The 18,493-nt window shown below is 42.0% G+C and overlaps 1 protein-coding gene across 4 annotated transcripts in view; it reads left to right on the top strand.

Annotated features, from left to right (window-relative positions):
* RPS6KA2 (ribosomal protein S6 kinase A2) overlaps positions 1–18,493 on the top strand; it is a 464,767-nt gene that overhangs the window by 422,705 nt on the left and 23,569 nt on the right. For all 4 annotated transcript variants that reach the window (XM_075064103.1, XM_075064105.1, XM_075064106.1 and 1 more), the window contains 3 exons: positions 9,790–9,879; positions 13,637–13,795; positions 15,075–15,236. In XM_075064103.1, the coding sequence (XP_074920204.1) occupies positions 9,790–9,879; positions 13,637–13,795; positions 15,075–15,236 (411 nt within the window). The remainder of the gene's footprint in view (positions 1–9,789; positions 9,880–13,636; positions 13,796–15,074; positions 15,237–18,493) is intronic.

Raw genomic sequence — 18,493 nt, 5'->3', positions numbered from 1 at the left:
TCAATGGAAAATCTCAGGTTTGTTGTATCCTTTGGCCCCAATCTTGCCAGCTCCTAGAAGCAAGTGCCCACATATAGCCCCCCTGATTTCAGCAGGGCTCTGGATGAGATCCAGGGTCCATCTGTGTGCTTGGTTTGCAAGATCAGGGCAATTTTAAGAAACTGGTTTTTATTTACTAATGAAACAGGTTTCACAGTAAATTGAACAAATCTAGCAAACATAGTATCAAATGGGTTATGTTCCTCCTTGAGCCAAGCAGTAACAAAAATAATGCTTCGTGTTAAACCTGATTAGGTAACAGGGGAGGGAATGGGACTGACATGTACAGGCCAAATTCTGAGATTCAGATTTTACTGTCCTTTGTCATGCAAACTCCATTGACTTTATTGGGCGGAGGGGGTGGGGGAGTGTAAATGAGGACTGAGTAAGGATCTTGAGATTTGGCTCTGTATTTCCATCCCAGGGCAGTGTAGTATAGGACCCCACACTACTGGGGAGAGTTGGCATCAAGAACAAGTTTAGGTGCTGCCAGGGGTTCCCAAGAGCCCCATGTTTAAATTCAGCTGGAGAGAAGGTTGGAATGATTTCCTAGTCTCCAATGTAATCTCCCTGTCTCTGGGTGTTAACTGCACCCTTCCAGAGTTTACTTAGAAAAATACTTATGAAGAGGAAATATTTCACCTAAAATCTTTAGAATGGACCCACTCTCCCCCAGGCTTTTACCCCAGCACTCCCAACCCCCTTCATCAGTCTATAATGAAAACAATCAGTGTATGCCAGATATTTCTCAGGAGGAAAGTATGAAAATTTGAACATTTATAGCAAAGAGCAACTTAACATAAGTTTGTTGTTTCCATCCTTCATTATGATTATGTGAAAGCACTTTTGTTTAAACAGGAAAACAGAATAATAAATTTCCCATTCTCTCTCTCGCACATACACACACATACTTCTGCAAGCAGATTCTGTTATAGTACTATATTACATAGGGTTTATCACAGATCATTAACTAATTAATGAGGAATTAGTGCTGCTCTACATAGCCCCAGTGTGACCATATCTAGAATAATTTATGCAATTCTAGTCACCATATTTTAAAGAGGAATACAGACATGCCAAAGAAAATACTAAGAATGAAAAATAGATATTATACAAGGACTGCAAGGCATGCTATATCAGGAGAGCTTGGGGAAGCTAGAATGTGTACAGTCTGGGAAAGACAAGCGTCCAGGGGGACATGATCAAAATCTATAAATATCTTCCAGGTGATAGAAATGCTAGGTGGCAAATATTCAGCCACTGAGGAGGACAGGACAAGAGGCAAAGGCTTGAAGCTAAGGAAAAGTTTTGGGGAAAAGTTGGATGGTGAGAGCAGTTAGTTGGTAGCATCACCATCAGACAAGACCAGGTTTAATTTATCATTGATGATCAAATGATGCAAAAAGTAGCCCAGTAAAATGAAGGCATCAGAGACATGGCCTTTTCTGACCCCATAAAATAGGCGGGTGGGGATGGGGAATCAGTACTTCCATTGTCATTCTTCTCAGAGACACTAAAAATCCTGTAGGCCTAACAGTTCAGTAAAAGCTACTTATCAGTCAAAGGATGCTCAGGCTGGTAGCATGGCAACAGCATCAGTAGAGTACAGTAACTCCTCACTTAAAATCGTCCCAGTTAACATTGTTTCATTGTTTGTTGCTGATCAATTAGAGAACATGCCCGTTTAAAGTTGTGCAATGCTCCCTTATAACGTTGTTTGGCAGCTGCCTGCTTTGTCCACTGCTTGCAGGAAGAGCAGCCCGTTGCAGCTGGCTGGTGGGGGCTTGGAACTAGGGTGGATCAGCAGCCTTCCCGTCAGCTCCCCACACCCCTAAGTTCCCTGTGCAGCAGCTGCCCAGCAGGCTATTGATTGCTGGGCAGTTCAGCTGTCCCTCCCTGCACTGCCATGTGCTGCTCCTGCCCTCTGCCTTGGAGCTGCTCCTGAGAGCCTCCTGCTTGCTGTGCGGGGGTGGGGTTCAGGGGGAAGAGGGGTGCTAATGCTAATGTCAGGGTATCCCCCTCCCATCTGCTTCTACCCCCCACTTACCCCATCTCCACAGAGTAGGGATGAGACACACGACAGGGCTCAGGACAGAGGGAGCTTGCTAGCAGCAGCTACTGTCTCAACTTGCTGATCTACTTAAAAAGGCAATATACTTAGAGAGGGGTCAGCATTCTTAAAGGGCAATGCACATCTCTCTCACACACACACACACACACACACACACACACACACACACGGTATGTGTTTCTGTCTGCCATGCTGTCTCCTCGCCCTCCATTTGTGCTGCCTTGTAGAATGTGTGGCTACATTAACAACAATGTGTTAACTCTTGAGGGCTCAGCCAAGCGCTAGTTCATCATTCAGCACCAAGGCATTTCCTGGGAAATATCCCACCCTCTGACTCCTCTGCCTCAACCAAGCTTCACAATCATCATTGCTGTGTACCAGTATTCAATTGTTCAATTGTTTGTTTAAAATTTATACTGTGTGTGTGTATATATACACGTACACACACACACACACACAATAGTCTTTTGTCTGGTGAAAAAATTTCCCTAGAACCTAACCCACCCACCCCCTCGTTACATTAATTCTTATGGGGAAATTGGATTCACTTAACATCGTTTCGCTTAAAGTCGCATTTTTCAGGAACATAACTACAATGTTAAGCAAGGAGTTACTGGACATGATGTCATTCAATAAACACAGGTTTCAGAACAGATTTGGATAAACTCCTTGAGTTTCTTGCCCCTTGTGGAGGATTGTGGATTTGCACATGAGGCCTACTTTGCAAGAAGCTGCTCATGTGGTATTCTGCAAAAGGGAAGGTGTGGAAACGCTTAATCACTAAAATTTGTGTGCAGAGGATGAGATGGGAATACCTAAGTACAACAGTGGCTGGTGCTTTACAAATATCATAGATAGAGCATTTATAGAGGTAAAAATGGCAGCAAAAGCAAAGGGATGGAAATGGGACAGGAAGGGCTTATGAGGATCTGCCTTCTGATCTGTGGGAATATTTTAACACCTTTTTCCTAATTATCCTCTTTTAACAAGTCTTAAGAGCCAAAACATACATATAGGCAGGGCTGGCCTTACCATGAGGTGAACTGAGGTGGCCGCCTCAGGTGCCAGATGGGGAGGGGGGTGCCACTAGGACCCAGAGTGTAGAAAATTGTGTCTGCTGCTGGTGATGTGTATCCTCTCTGCTCTAGATACACAGAAATGGTGGAGTGCTGTGCTGGAGGAAAGAGGGCACAAGAGACATAATAGGCAGGCAAGAGAAAAGGTGAGCGGGAATAACAGAAAGCAGCAGGAGCTGCAGGGAGAGAGAGGAGGAGGAGGAGCCTCTTATGTACCTCTCTAGCACCCCCAGGAGCCTGGACTGATTAACACCAGCTTCTCAGGGAGCTTCCTGTTCCTGCTGCTTTCCTGAACCCACTTGAGGAGAACAGGCAGTCAACCGAAGTAGTAGGAGCCAGCTAGGCCCTTAAGATGCTGATATCTTCCCTCACTCAGGCCCTGCCACCAGCCTCCTTATTTGTCCCCTTCAACTGAGTGTTGAGAGACACTATAGCTGGCACAGAACAGCAGTCATGACTGAAAGAAGAAAACACCCCTCTGGGGCAGCATTCAGAAAAAGAAAGCAAGCAAAGGAAGCTTTTCTGTCTAAGCAGGAAGGAGCTCTCCTGAGATACATAGACACAAATGTTCACAGTGAGCCTTCTGGCCCCAGTGAGTATGTGAGTGGTGAGGAGATGCTTGATATTCCATTTAGTCAGAGTGCAGGTGACCTGGCAGCTACTGCAGCATCCATATCTCCATCTCAAATGGATGTAATCATGCTCATTCCTGAAGAAAAGTGTAGATCAGAGAAGAGTGTGGTGGAGGCACAAGAAACAGCTGCTGCTCAGTTTAGTTCCTTAAGTCTAGATGATCCAGGACTGTGCACCCACTTGAGCAGTAGCTTGAGGGACTTCCTTGTATTGCATAGGCCACAGAAAGTGAAAAACTTCATGTTCCCCAAAGACAGTGAAAATAGAAGTTTCCATCCAATGCATTACTGGTGTGAAATCCCCAATGGTGACAAAGTGGAGAAGCCATGGCTTATGTACTCAAAAACCCAGAAGGCTGCATACTGTTTTTGTCAGAAACTCTTCCAGTCTAATCTTCCAGCCACATTGGTTCTACAGGAACAAAGGACTGGAAAAATCTGGCTAGAAATCTGGCATGCCATGAGAGAGCATTCCACAAGAAAACAGCTGCAAAAATTCACTCATTCTCATTCTCCTAATTTTTAATGTGAATACACACACAAATTTCTGCCAGTTACTACAGGCTTGGAAATGAAGGCTGTCCTCTGAGAAGGCAAAAGTAAATTGAGGCAGGATCAATGGACCTGAGTGGAAAAGGGATCTCTGGACAATACAGTTTGGATCCAAGGGCTTATGGGAGCACTACCAGTAAGACCTGGAGTTCACCATGAGCAGCTGGGAGTAGGAGACAGTATTGGCAGGGCAGGGAAACAGGAATGCCATGAGCAGTTTTATAAGGGAGAGGTTTATTAGTTTCAGTGAGCCCTTTGGTTTGCTGGTGACTCTTTGGATGTATTGGATCCAGGCCCCATTTAGTGTTAGTGGACCACTGGAGGAGTATATGAATGAGTATATGAACAGTTGGCTCTTACATAGCATCCATAGAGCTTTATAAAGGAGGGTAAGTAGTATTATCCCTATTCTACAGATGGGGAAACTGAACCTAAGAGAGGTAATGTGGTCACAGAGTAAGACCATGATGGACAGACAGTGGAGCCTGGGTCTCCTGACTACCATTCCAGAGCCCTCTCCACTGAACCTCCCAGCCTCTAGGGGGCGTCTCTCTATAAAATGTCCTTTCCTACTGCACAAGGTGAGGATCTGTGGCTGAATTAGTTTATGTTTGTACATTGCTTGGAAAAGAGAAAGCACCAACCCAGTGCTAAGTCATAGGGCTATCATTGCGGGCTAAAGTTGTAAACACTGAGTCAGCAAGTTGTGGAAGCTTTACACTCCACCCACACAGATTGTTCTGATGAGCATTTTTTTTTTACTGCTAATTAAATCTGTTTTTAAAAATATTCATTCCACTATTTTTCTGAAAGGGGTTTAACCATGAGGTGGGTGAACCCCTGAAACTGATCAAACCTAATAGCAGAGCAAATTGTTCCCCCAGAAACCATTAGACTTGGACTAGTTCTCCTCTAAGACATCTTAAATGTAAAATTATACCATGTCCTTTTAAATGTTAGCCCTTCTGAAGTGATTTTCATCCAGCCTGAGTAACTTGAAATCAAAAGGAACCAAACTGAAACAAATGCTTGACATAAATAGGACTTATTTTTAGAAAGAAAGATGATTGAAATGGAAACCAGCAGCAAAGTTCTATCTTTGTGTCACTTCTCTTTGAATTTAATATTACAGATGAACCAGCCAGTTTAAAATCTCTGCACATGCTCTTACGCCTCTTTTCTTCAAAAGTGATGTTTATCCTATCTATAGCTAAAGGAACCATTTGATCAAGGTGATGTGAATATGAAATGTGCCATAGATGTGAGGTATAAATAGTGTGTTCAAACCCATGGAATTCATTTTCTTTTTTATTCCCCCATTTAAAGCATTTATAAATCATATAATATGGTACAGTGACATACAACTCTGTTAAATGTGATTAACCCATCCACCCCAACAGGCTTCTTAAGAATACTTCAAAGCACATTATACAAGATAAAGCAGCTTTAAGCAGTGACAATGTGAATATTCTCCTTCCTTTTCTCTGCACAGCTGGCATCTTTTCCCTGATGCTAATCAAAGGGAGGTATTTATGGTCCCTCTTTCCAAGCTCTAACGTTTAACCATTTCAGTGCTATATAATACACCTGTAGTGTTCCCTCAGAATCTGGTACATCTCTGTTCAAGTGCCAGTTTTCCAGCTGAATGTCTGCATTTGAAAGAGTCTTGCCATGGTAGTGGCACACCTGGGGTTAAATCACAGTGCCACCTCCAGAAATGTTTCATTAGATCTGTCTCAAGAAGTAAGAGTGGCAGAACTGGCTACCATTTTTTTTATCTAGAATTTATAGTTCTGATCTTACAAGCCCTCCATGCGTAGAATTCCTATCTAACAAGTACGGACTAACAAGCCCATGCATGTTCTACATGCAGAACACTTATGGACTGGGGCACATTGTTAATTAGGACTGAGATAATGTTTGTTTCATACTTGCTCTTGCTTCCTAACCTAGATAAAGTAAAAGGGTTCAGTATTATTTTTTAGTTGGAGCCTCCTCTGTTTTAAAATGTCATGAGGTTTATGCCCTAAATTCTTCCTGGAAGGAAATATACCTGTCTTCGGCTAGTCAGTAAAATACATGAAGGTTGTATTAGTCAAAGAGTAAGAAACACCATATACCAATCTGCACTGAACCCACTCTGCTCAGGAAATGCTTCATTCAGAATTAAGACAGATGAGCTTTTCAGCAACCCCTGGGTGTTTGGCACATGGAGAAAAATCTATTTGGAATGGCTGTATGGCTCACTTTCTTAAATTTCTGAAGTACAATAGTTAACCCTTCTGCTTTTTTTAGCTCTGATTTGCAAAAGCACTACAGAGCTTTTAGTATGTTCTCAGCTGAACTACTGATACGTCGTGATAGCTTTCTGGGTTAGTGTTGTTCACCACAAAAACACAGAGAAAAATATCAATAGAGGCACATTTTTGCATTATTCCAAACCTCAGCACTGGAAACAGACAATAGAAGTATCTTACTTTAACACTCGTGGGTGTGCTCATGCCTGTGTGTGTTTGTGTGTGTTTACTTGAGTGAAAGTTGCAATTAAGGCTTAGAGAAAAAAGTTCATCCCTTGCGCACAAAGAGTCAAAAGGGCTTATGGGGCCTCATATGGGGAGGATGGAGAAAGATCAGACTCATTGCGCAAGAAATATGGTCTCAAAGGAAATGCAAAATGATCAGGATGAGGGTTGGTCTATGTTAGCAGAGGAAAAGTCTAAGGACATGTCTACACTGGATGTGGGGGTTAAACTGCATTAAGTCAAATTAATTGGGTTTGAAAACACTTATGTACATGACACAAACACCACATATATCATGAACTCGGGACTCTTCTTTCAAAGTTAACTAACTTTTCTGGAGGAATCAGCCCTCCACTATCATCTGCTTGGTGTCCTCTAACTGGAATTTGTCTGGCTTTATCACTTTATCCTTTGCTGAAATGCCTCCACCTCTGGGTTGGAACCTGGCTGCTGTTTACCAGTACATCACAACAATTTTGTAGCGGAAGCGAAAAAGAAAGTGCAGAAGGAATTTAGGCAGGCAAAATGACAACTTTGCCCCTGTGGCCACTGCAGCATAAGACTATAAAAATTCCATATACTGCAGTCAGTCTGAATTGGAGAAAGATTTCTGCCACTCATGATGCAGCCATCTCCCTTGTTATTTATCAGTCACAGTTCAGCTGCAAACCACTGTGACAGTGTTGAAAAGAGGGATCATCACAGTGACAATCTGTTCTAGCATATCCTAGTGGACTGCCCATGGGCCTGGGAGTCAGGAATAGAGGAGTTCTGTTCCCAGCTCTGACGGTGTGTTTTGTGGGTTTGGACAAGTCATTTATTTAACCCATCTACCTTCATTTGTGAGATAACAACTGTGGGCGATAAATATTATGAGGATTAATTGTGTGTGTAGAGCAATTTGCAGATCAAAAGCATCATGAATAATACTTATTCATTATTAAATGATTTGCAGAGTAGCTCATAGCTGAGTGTTGCTGTCTGAGTATTTGATCAGTGACTGAGATTTTTAAAGTGTATTTGTGTTCTCTCTTCTCTTGAGATAAGATAAATAGAATTTCAATAGATACTATATATTTTTTGTATTTCTGAATTAATCCTAGGTGCTTTATAATATATGCACTACGTGAAGTTTTCTTTCATAGAAATGTGTGTAATGAAAACAAATTAAGAACGTGTTAAGGCATCTCTCATTCTACTTACTACATACCAGGGGACCAGATCCTTAGCTGGTGTAAATTTGGGTAACTCCACTGACTGCAAAGGAGCTAGATTGACTTACACTAGCTGAGGACCTGCCCTTGGATACTTTTTTATATGAAACAGTTACTGATTGATTGGGACATTTTAAGACTCAGGGGTCCTATGTGTAAATTCATTCAGTGAAAATATCCACAGTCTTTCTGAGCATTGTCTAGGTTCCCCTAAGCTAGATGAATAACACTATTCTAAGGAGAAGTTGCTAGTAGGATTTTTTCCTTCCATCTGTTTTTAGGATTTCTTTTTCTCAGCATTTACTCACATGTGCAGAACTGCTGGCCCACACTCCGACAGTTGATATATACTTAAAATGTGTGAACCAATTGTTGACTTGTAATCAAATCACTGATCTGTCCTCAAATGTGTGCCACCAACTGCTGATCTCCACAATAAATGCAAATGTGTGCCACAGCTGGTGTGCACTAATAAGTATCAATGTTAAGAAAATCAGTGCTTTTAAGAAGTTTTTAGTTGTGGATGAAATTGTGTTAAATCTATACCATTGTGCTAGTTCTCATAGAGAACTACATGTATCTGAAGTCTGAAGTCTTAAGAGCCAAAAGTTATTGAGTTACAAGTTTGTGAAAATGTCACATTTATTTTTTCAGAGCCCTATTATCCAAAAGTTTATCTAGTAGTGCCCCAGAACTTCCCAGAGGGAGGGGCGAGTGTCTCATCTTTTGGCTGGAATTTCTCCTGGCCAGAAATTTTTTGGAAAATTGGGCTTATATAGTGGAATGGATCTTAAGACTTTAGTTCTGGAGTTACAGCTGAGACTCCAGGGTAAGGCTAATTTCCTCTAGTTGTTTTGTAATTATTTTTGTTTATCATTTACATATAAGAAATGAAGAACCATTTAACAATCAGCAGTGAAAGCAATGCACTCAGCTGGGCAAGTGACCAAGCCTTTTTGACTGACATCCCAAATGTAGCAGGTAGAAATGTCGATGAGAAATAAATGACATCCTAGCAGCAGGCTCTATCTGCAGGTGTGGCTTTTAAGCAGCAGGTATACTGTTTTCCTTAGGCCTGCTGTCTACAGACTAGAATTTAGTCAAACTGTTTATGCCCCTGTACAGTGCAATAGATGTATGTATGGGTTGAATACAGAAAATGATGATGTACCAAGCAGTTGATGTTTTCTTCCTAGGATGGAGGTGACCACAGTTTGGCCTAGTGTGGCCCACAGAGAATAATGAATACAATGGGTTGCAGCTTAAGTCTGCTATACCTCCTTTATGCCTGTGAATGTCTTTCATAGGTCAATCAGCAATGAAAAAATAATCTGACGAGCAATTCCTGTTTATCTACCGAGGAGGATGCAAATACAAGCCAGTGTTATGGCTGGCTGCATTTATTTTTTATGACACTATTCAAGAAGCTAATGTTCAAATTACACCCTTTGTAATCACAATTGTGGTCACAAAGTTACAGGCATAAAAATGGAGGCTGGGTGTTGTGCCATCTGTTTTCTGGCAGATTGCCAGTGTGGTCCTTGGTATCACAGCACTTTGGCTGTCCTGTCCTAGAACAATGATTACCAGAAGAATATTAAATGTTAATACATTTAAATTAGACGTGCTTGGGATGGGTGCTGTCAGCCTCTATCTTACTGGTCTGTGTTTCCTTTATTCTAGATAATTGATAAGAGCAAACGAGACCCCTCTGAAGAAATTGAGATTCTCTTGAGATATGGGCAGCATCCAAACATCATTACTCTGAAAGATGTGAGTAGTCTATGAGGACTTCAGCTTTAAACCATTCTCCTTTTAATATCAAGCTTACCTGCTCTGTTACTGAGAAACTCTCCTGTTTTAATGTCTAGTCATTTTAATTTTAAAGTGAGAGCCATTTGAATCCCAGAAAAAAAATTAGTTGAAAAATTATTGGACACAAAAATGGCAAGATTATCAGACCATGCATTCAACAAATACTGTTTGGTCAACTTTAGCTAAAAGCATATTCGAAATGACCCATAAGGCTGGATAGAATAGAAATTAATTTGATTTTAAAAGACTTTTCATAACCAAAATCTTTCAATCTTCTTTTTGAAGTAGATTGTCGAACACTAATAACGAGGGTTCGGTAGATAACTGGAATGGCTATTTCCTGGTCAGTAACTGTTGACATACAGCCTCAGGTACTTGTTTTATTGAGAGGAGGATTGTTAACTAGGCCAGTAGGGCTTCCCCTGTTTTTTTCTTGAGTGCCAGGAAGCCTTTAACTGACATGTGAGCAACCAGAAAAGACAAGAAGAAGAGAGCTTATTTTAACATTTAATATGAAAGACAACATCTCTAAGGCCTTCTCTATGCTACTGAGTTTCAGTAAAGACTTCTCATCAGTGCTAATGCCCCACCTAAGCTACACCAAAGGGAGCACCCACCAAAGCCCTAGAGCCGAAATGACTTCTAGCGTTTATCTCCTTTCTCTGAGCAGCTTTAGTCAACATGGTGTAGAAATGTTGTAAGCTACCAGAGTCTTGTCAACACTAGGAATCCACCTGTTGGCAGCCCTATTGGAAAACATTCTTGCTAAAATCCCCTAGTATAGGTGAGGCCTAACAGTGCTAGCTGTCTCATAAATGGCAGTAAAGGAAAAAGAGGAAGCCTGCTTCTGGGTTGTGGTGTGCTCTTGGGTGGGAGACTACTGATTTGTTCACTACCTTAAAGAAAACACACCTCTGTGAGCTCATTTGTGTTGGAGCTTCTGGAGTATTGTATTTACAAAGCAGAGAGCCCTTGATTCCAGTGGAAGATGGAAAGCTGTGGAAAAGTGATCATCTGGACTTCCAGAACTTCAAAAAATCAAATATGACATTTTTTATTTCCCCACTTCTTCCCCCATTCCAAGAATTGGGGAACGTTAAGGGACACAGGCACAGCCTAGTGCGTATCTATCCAAGAGCTACAGAAATTGGGAATGATCTACCGTGAGATTCTAGGCACTCAGGGATTACAGTGATGAGCATGGTATAAGAACCTAAATAGAACACAATACAGTAGAATTCTATCCAAGCGCAGAATGTTCATGTTTCTAGAATGCTGGCACTCTGCAGGTGGGTATCCAACTGAATGTTAGGAGAATGTGTGTAGATGTTGTTGCAGTTTTCCTGATACCTCTTCCATTCGTTCCCCAAGAACTCAGTTCGACTCCAGTCTCATCATTCAGGTTCCTTTATTTGGTATATATCAAAGCTATGCTGAGTTGATCAGACTCAAGCGTGGGGGGGTGCGTGTAGGGTGTACTACACATCCAAAGTTACACAGCAAAACTTTACCTTATATACATTTTTAATAACACATGTATTCATCACCATACATTGTACCATATGCTTCATGGTAGGCTTGGTAAGTTTTCAGGAACCAATCCCTGTACAGTATGCTCTGTCCATGTAGAAACTGATCTTTACATTCCAGCATGTCCCTAGCATCCAGGTGCTCCTGCTAATCTTCGCCAGCACAGACATTTTGACTCCAGCATACTGTTTGTTAAGCCCCTGTTTACAATTTAACTTTCCATTTGCCTTCCCAGTGATGTCCACTAAGAAATGAGGCAAGTTATGTATATCAAGCCAGGCCTACAGACATATCTGTATTTAATACTCACATTATAATTTCTAGTCAATTCATTTGGACAATAGTCTACCATTGCCAGCACTTAGAGAGTAGTGGTGTGTGTGTGTTTGTTTCAATAGACAGAAACACAGAGACATTATCCATAGTCTGTACACACAGGCACACAGGAATTGCCATACTGGATCAGACTTATCTTCATTTGGTCCAGTATCCTGTGTCCAGCAGTGGCCAGCACTAGATGTTTTAGAGGAAAGTTCAAGAAACCCCTCAGCATATGTGGTCCCCATTAAGGTCTCATCCTAATCCCTAAGAGTCAGCGATTGCCTTAAAACTGGCAGCATGAAGCTTTGTATCTCCTCCAAAATGGTTTAGCGTTGATCATTATAATACTGGATATTCTCGTTGTCCATATAACTGTCCAGTGTAGCAAAGGGCTATGAAATTAAAATCATTATATTCCAGTTTGGACAAAAAGCTGATGCAAACAACTTATTCACCCGAATAGCAAAGCACATGTTATATGATATTGCGGAAAGAAAGTACCGACTAATCATAATGCAATTTGTTTGGCTGCTTCTGAGACAAAGGGAACATTGATATTTAAAACGGCAAGTGCTACTCTGTAGAAATGGAAGAGAGCAAATAATTGTGAGGAAGTTTGGGCTAATGCCAGAAGAGATTTCAGGCTGCATTTGGAGGTGCTGCTTCTGCAGCTTGGTTTGTTAATATTTTGCAGACTTGATAGCAAATTATGAAAACTGGGTTTCTGTGCAGCTCACGGTTCGATGAATAGTTGCTTCAGAGATGAGAAGAAAGTACAGTAACTCCTCACTTAACGTTGTAGTTATGTTCTTGAAAAATGCAACTTTAAGTGAAACAATGTTAAGCGAATCCAGTCTTCCCATAAGAATTAATGTAAATGTGGGGGGCTTAGGTTCCAGGGGAATTTTTTTCCCCAACAAAAGACATTATATACATATACAGTATAAGTTTTAAACTCAGCAATGATGATTATGAAGCTTGGTTGAGGTGGTGGAGTCAGAGGGTGAAAGATGGATCATCCAGCTGCTCCTCTTGCTGTTCTTTCCAAAGTGCCAGGGGGTTCTCAACCCCCAGCTCTGCTCCAAGCCTGCCCCCACTCCACCCTTTCCTCCAAGGCCCTGTCCCTGTTTCACGCCTACCCCACCTCTTCCCACCCTGCTCCACCTTCCCACCCCGAGCACACTGTGTCCTCACTCCTCCCCCCAGAACCTTCTGCGCACTGCAAAACAGCTGATCACGGTGGGTGGGAGGCCCGGGGAGGGATGAGGCGGCGCTGGGGGAAGGAGTGGGGAGGCTGCACATCGTGTTCTCGCTCATCCCATCTCCCTCCCAGAGCCTCCTGAACACTGCAAAACAGGTGATTGTTGTGGGCAAGGAGCGTGGGGAAGTGCTCATCTGTGGGGCCTGTGGGTGGGTGGAAGATGCTGGGGCAGGAGGAGGGGAGCGATTAGGGAGGCTGCTGGTCCACCCTGGTTCCAATTCCCCACCCACTAGCTCCAACGGGCTGCTCTTCCAGAGAATCCCGCAAGTAGTGGACAAAGTACTATACGAGCAGGCGGTGGCCAGACAATGTTATAAGTGAACACTGCGCAACTTTAAATGAGTATATTCTCTAATAGATCAGTGATGTAATAACATTAACCAGGATGATATTAAGTGAGGAGTTACTGTAATTAACCCTTTTTATAAATAGTTCATTTTTATGTTGTTGTTAAATACAAGGAGTATAAAATTCACTTCTCCTATATTAACTCTGTTTTCTTCTTGCAGTATCTTGCAATAACATGGCAAGATATCGCAGAGTGATCATTACTTGCTAGACTAATGGAACAGTGATGTATGATTGCTTCCTCTGCTCTTCTAGGTGTATGATGATGGGAAGTATGTGTACCTGGTGATGGAGCTAATGCGAGGAGGAGAGCTATTAGACCGAATCCTTCGACAGAAGTGTTTCTCAGAACGAGAAGCTAGTGCTGTCCTTTGCACCATTACCAAGACGGTGGACTATCTGCATTCCCAAGGAGTAAGTATGATTACCTCTATTCTCCATGTCAACCTTAATAAAAGCTGACCCTTAGAAAAGTAGCTTTGATGTTGCTTCTCAGGAAATAAATATTAAATAGGGGGGTTGCACAAAATGAACATTCAAAGGTGCAAAGAAATTTGAAAAGGGTTAATTGTTTTAATATTTAATAATTACATTTAAAAATGATTTGTCCAGTTTGTGAAATGGGATTAAAGCCACTCGTGCCATTCTCCAGGCCAAATACCTTATTTATGCAATGCCAAAGATTCTCATTTTCAAATCTATGTGGGCATTATTTATTCACATCACAATCATCATTGTAGTATCCAAGCACCATGTGGGCAAATATGAGCTCTTCAATAAAATATCAAAATCCTAGCCCTCGGACATTCATATCAGCATATAGGTGCATAAACAAATTCCCATTTTTTAAGCTTATATGCTGATTTGAACATCTGATAGGACAGGGTTTTGACAGCCAATTAATAGCACAACTTTTGAAATTCGAGCCCCCTACAGATAGCAATTTGAAGTACTCTCCTTTCCCATTTGCCGGGGGCATGCAACATTTTGGATGGGCCTCTAAAGTACGTTTTCCATTATCATCATCATGAGCAGGATGAGTTCATTTTGTACCAAGGCTGATACATTTTCATGAGTTTTGCATGGCTGATATAGTTTATATCATTTATTTGCCCACCACTGAAATTCAGCCACTTCTAGTGAAATACATACTGCACAAAGGATTTTTAGGAAGGGAATTGAAGGGAAATGAAAATGTCTCCCTTCAGTTGAGAGCCACCCATGGTAAGAGCAGCCAGAGAAAGAGCCTCACACTCAAATGAGTCCACGCTTTCTGCCTTTGGCAGTCTTCTCTCTTTTTTAATTGAAGGATTAAAACATTCAGATTCAAAGAGCTTCCTATGCTTTGAGGGATTTATAGGGATTTGTATAGTAATCCCTTCTGCTAACCCACAAAAGAGATGCCTTTCCACTGGAACATCTGCCTCCCTCTTATATATCAGCAGAGGATGCAATTTGTATTTTTATTTCTGATTTTAACAGAAGTGCAATTCTGTATCCATGCCATCAATTCACTCATTTAAAAGAAAAAAAAAGAGTGACATTCTTCAAAGGCCCACTCTTTCAAGGCAGGAACTCTTTTGCCCCCATACACACACTTCACCATCAGGAAAAATGTATAATGATGGTAACCAAGCCTGCAAGCTATGTAATCGTGCCCATGTTGTTTATTTTTTGTTTGTTTCCCGTTAAGGTTGTGCATCGAGATCTGAAGCCCAGTAACATTCTCTACATGGATGAGTCAGGAAACCCAGATTCCATCAGGATCTGCGACTTCGGATTTGCCAAACAGCTGAGAGCAGAGAATGGACTGCTCATGACACCTTGCTACACAGCCAACTTCGTAGCCCCTGAGGTAGGACTGTGTTTCATAAACTGGATGCAGAATTTTATAACAAAAAGCGTGTCTCTATCCCTGTCCTTCCTTTCTCTCGCTGCCTTTAAAAAAGGAACAAAGCAGGAGTTAGAACAGAGACAAGTTTCATGTGCCATGTTACCAGCCATCCCTAGTCCTATCATTCCTTGTGAGTGGTTAGCTTTCCCCATGCCCCTACTAACTGTAGCCATGTCTGGTTGGGACTTACTTAGCAGACATGCCAAAACCATGGGAAAAAAACCAAACAGAAATTAGGTTTGTTTTTGGCTTAATTGGCTTGTGAGTTGCTTGTTAGCTAGTTTTTGCCTTGTAGCTTGTTTTTGTTTTTGATCAGCTCCTGGCAAGCAGGGGCATGGGGCAGGGGAAAGAGTCGGAGTGCACAGTGGGCCCACCACAGTCCCAGACTGCATGCCAGGGGGATCTAGTCACATAGTATGTTAGAGTTCTTCGGGATTGGCTTGTTTTGCAGGGCTGGCTCCAGGTTTTCTGCCACCCCAAGTGGCCCAAAAAAAAGGGGGGCGAGATCAGTGGCAGCTCAATCGCTCAGCTGCATTCTTCAGCGGCAGTTCAGTGGCGGGTCCTTCACTCCCTCTCTTCCTCTTCTGCTGCACTTCAGTGGCAGCTCAAAGAGGAAGAGAAGGGACTGGGGGACCCGCCACTGAATTGCCGGTGAAGACCCTGGATGTGCTGCCCCTTTGAATTGGCTGCCCCAGGCACCTGCTTCCTTAGCTGGTGCCTGGAGCCAGCTCTGTTGTTTTGGCCTTGTTTTGAAATGGGATTAGCTTGATTTTTGTCTTATTGTGAAAGTCAGGGTGCTTATTTACCACGTGACAGTTGGCAGCTGTTACTTAGGTGTCACTTTGGCTGATTACTCCAGGCTAGGTATCTCTTTTTCCCCAGTTTCTTCACCTATGGGGTCAGAAGGTTGTTTCCCCTTCAATGTACCTCATCCAAACAAAGTTAATCTCAAAATGATTATATTGAAACCAAGATTAATTAAGAATCAAGAGAGAAAAATTCTTGGAATGAAATCCTGGCCCCATTGAAGTCAATGAGAGTTTTGCTAATGGCTTCATTGGTTCTATGATTTCAGGAGCTTAAAACAAAAGAAACAGCCTGGAAAACATCTCTGACCTGGAATTCCTCAAATAGTAATCTAGCCAGATAGAATCTGTGCGGTTATAGTGAAGAGGACAAAGGCGTTCCAGGTTTAGTGAACTCTCCTCACCTAAGCTTAGCCCATCCTCCTCTTACTCTTTGTGTGGCAGCATGTCTGAACTCCTTCTTGGCATCACATCTCTGGATTCATTTCCCATCTGGGACAGGTTCTGATACCATTATTCATGATGGATAGTATCTAACCCCATGAGCAGTCCCACTGAAGTCAGTGGGACTACTCATAGAGTAACATGCTGTTTAGTGTGGGGAAGGGTATCAGAATCTGGCCTCTATGTTTTCTCTTCTTTCTGTCTGTGATACTTAAATGCCCTCGTCACTGTAGTATCTGAGCACCTCCCAGTTTTTAATGTCTGGTGTCCTTACAACACCCCTGTGAGCGTAAGAAGTGCTATTATCCTCAGCACTTACAGATAGGGAACTGAGGCAAAGAGAGGCCAAGTGACTTGAACAAGGTAACAGAAGCTGGATCCAGGTTAGCACTAACCCAGGCTAGTGTTTTTCTTCTTTATTGCCCCTAATCTTGTGGTGACCATGCCCATGGCTTTGGTTCCTTACCTGTTTGGACTATTTAGGCTGCCCACTATGGTTCAGCTCTGGAAACTCTCATCTGTCCTTCTATGAAGTATCAACAAGTTTATCTCCTGGATGATTGTAAATTATTTGTTCCAATCAGGTTTTACTAGCTTAAGCAAGTCTCTGAATATACAACTCTAATTGTTTATCTATCTCTGCTGGTTACTACCGAATAACAGAGTACACAATTATTACATATCACAAAATTATGTATCATTCCACTATCAAATACCATTTTTCCCTTGGACAGTATGCAATCCTCAACCTCCTTTGCCTCCTAATTTCCTTACCCTCCTGCCCAAAAAAGTAGCAACTTTTTATCTTCCTGTAACTATGAAATAAGTGATTGTCTTATCTTCCTACAGACAATACTTTTGCGAAGTTTTTTAGAATTTGGATCATATACCCCAAATTCTTAAAAAATGATTTTTGCTTAATTGACTACATCTCATCTTCAGATGATGTGGCTCATTGTGTTAGACACATAGTAATGTTCCATGACACACATGCCGCAGCCATGATTAACATATAAAAATGCAGATATTTTATTAATTCTTCCATTGTCAAGTTACATTTTTGGTCCGTTATTTTGTTGCTGTTGGTCTGGTTATCCATCGTGGAAATAGCTCTTTAAAATATATCAGAATACATGAAAAACATACTGTGGTACCATGACAATTTAATTTTTAAGATGAAAATTGACCACATGAGAGATACTAAATATTATCATTTTCTGAAAGATGTCACATGCCTACAGTATCTGATTTCTCTTTTCATTATGGAATATCTTTTCTACACTGTCCATAATCAACACATCGTCAGATTAGACTTTAGCGAGCTGAATTCAGATCAGAAATCATACTCCTAACCATTCTCAGTGAGCTAGGCAAGTCCTACTAATGCAGGAAACAACATTGCCATCACTGACAGTTTGCATGAAAGCCTTAAGCGCTGCTCCTGTGACATAATGCTGCTCGTCGGCTCAGATTTGTCTTTTACTGGGGCCTGGTCTACGCTATGCATTTAAACCAAATTTAGCAGCGTTAAACCGATTTAACCCTGCACCCGTCCACACAACGAGGCCCTTTATATGGATATAAAGGGCTCTTTAAACCGGTTTCTGTACTCCTCCCCGACGAGAGGAGTAGCGCTGAAACTGGTATTGCCATGTCGGATTAGGGTTAGTGTGGCCGCAAATCGACGGTATTGGCCTCCGGGTGGTATCCCACAGTGCACTATTGTGACCGCTCTGGAAAGCAATCTGAACTCGGATGCACTGGCCATGTAGCAGGAAAAGCCTCGCGAACTTTTGAATTTCATTTCCTGTTTCCCAGCGTGGAGTTCTGATCAGCATGGGTGGCGATGCAGTCCCAATCCAAAAAGAGCTCCAGCATGGACCGTACGGGAGATACTGGATCTGATCACTGTATGGGGAGACAAATCTGTTCTATCAGAGCTCCGTTACAGAAGACGAAATGACAAGC

Source organism: Chelonoidis abingdonii, chromosome 3, assembly GCF_003597395.2.
Source record: "Chelonoidis abingdonii isolate Lonesome George chromosome 3, CheloAbing_2.0, whole genome shotgun sequence".
NCBI lineage: Eukaryota > Metazoa > Chordata > Testudines > Testudinidae > Chelonoidis > Chelonoidis abingdonii.
The sequence above is the reverse complement of the archived record's forward strand: the minus strand, read 5'-3'. Positions and strand labels throughout refer to the sequence as shown.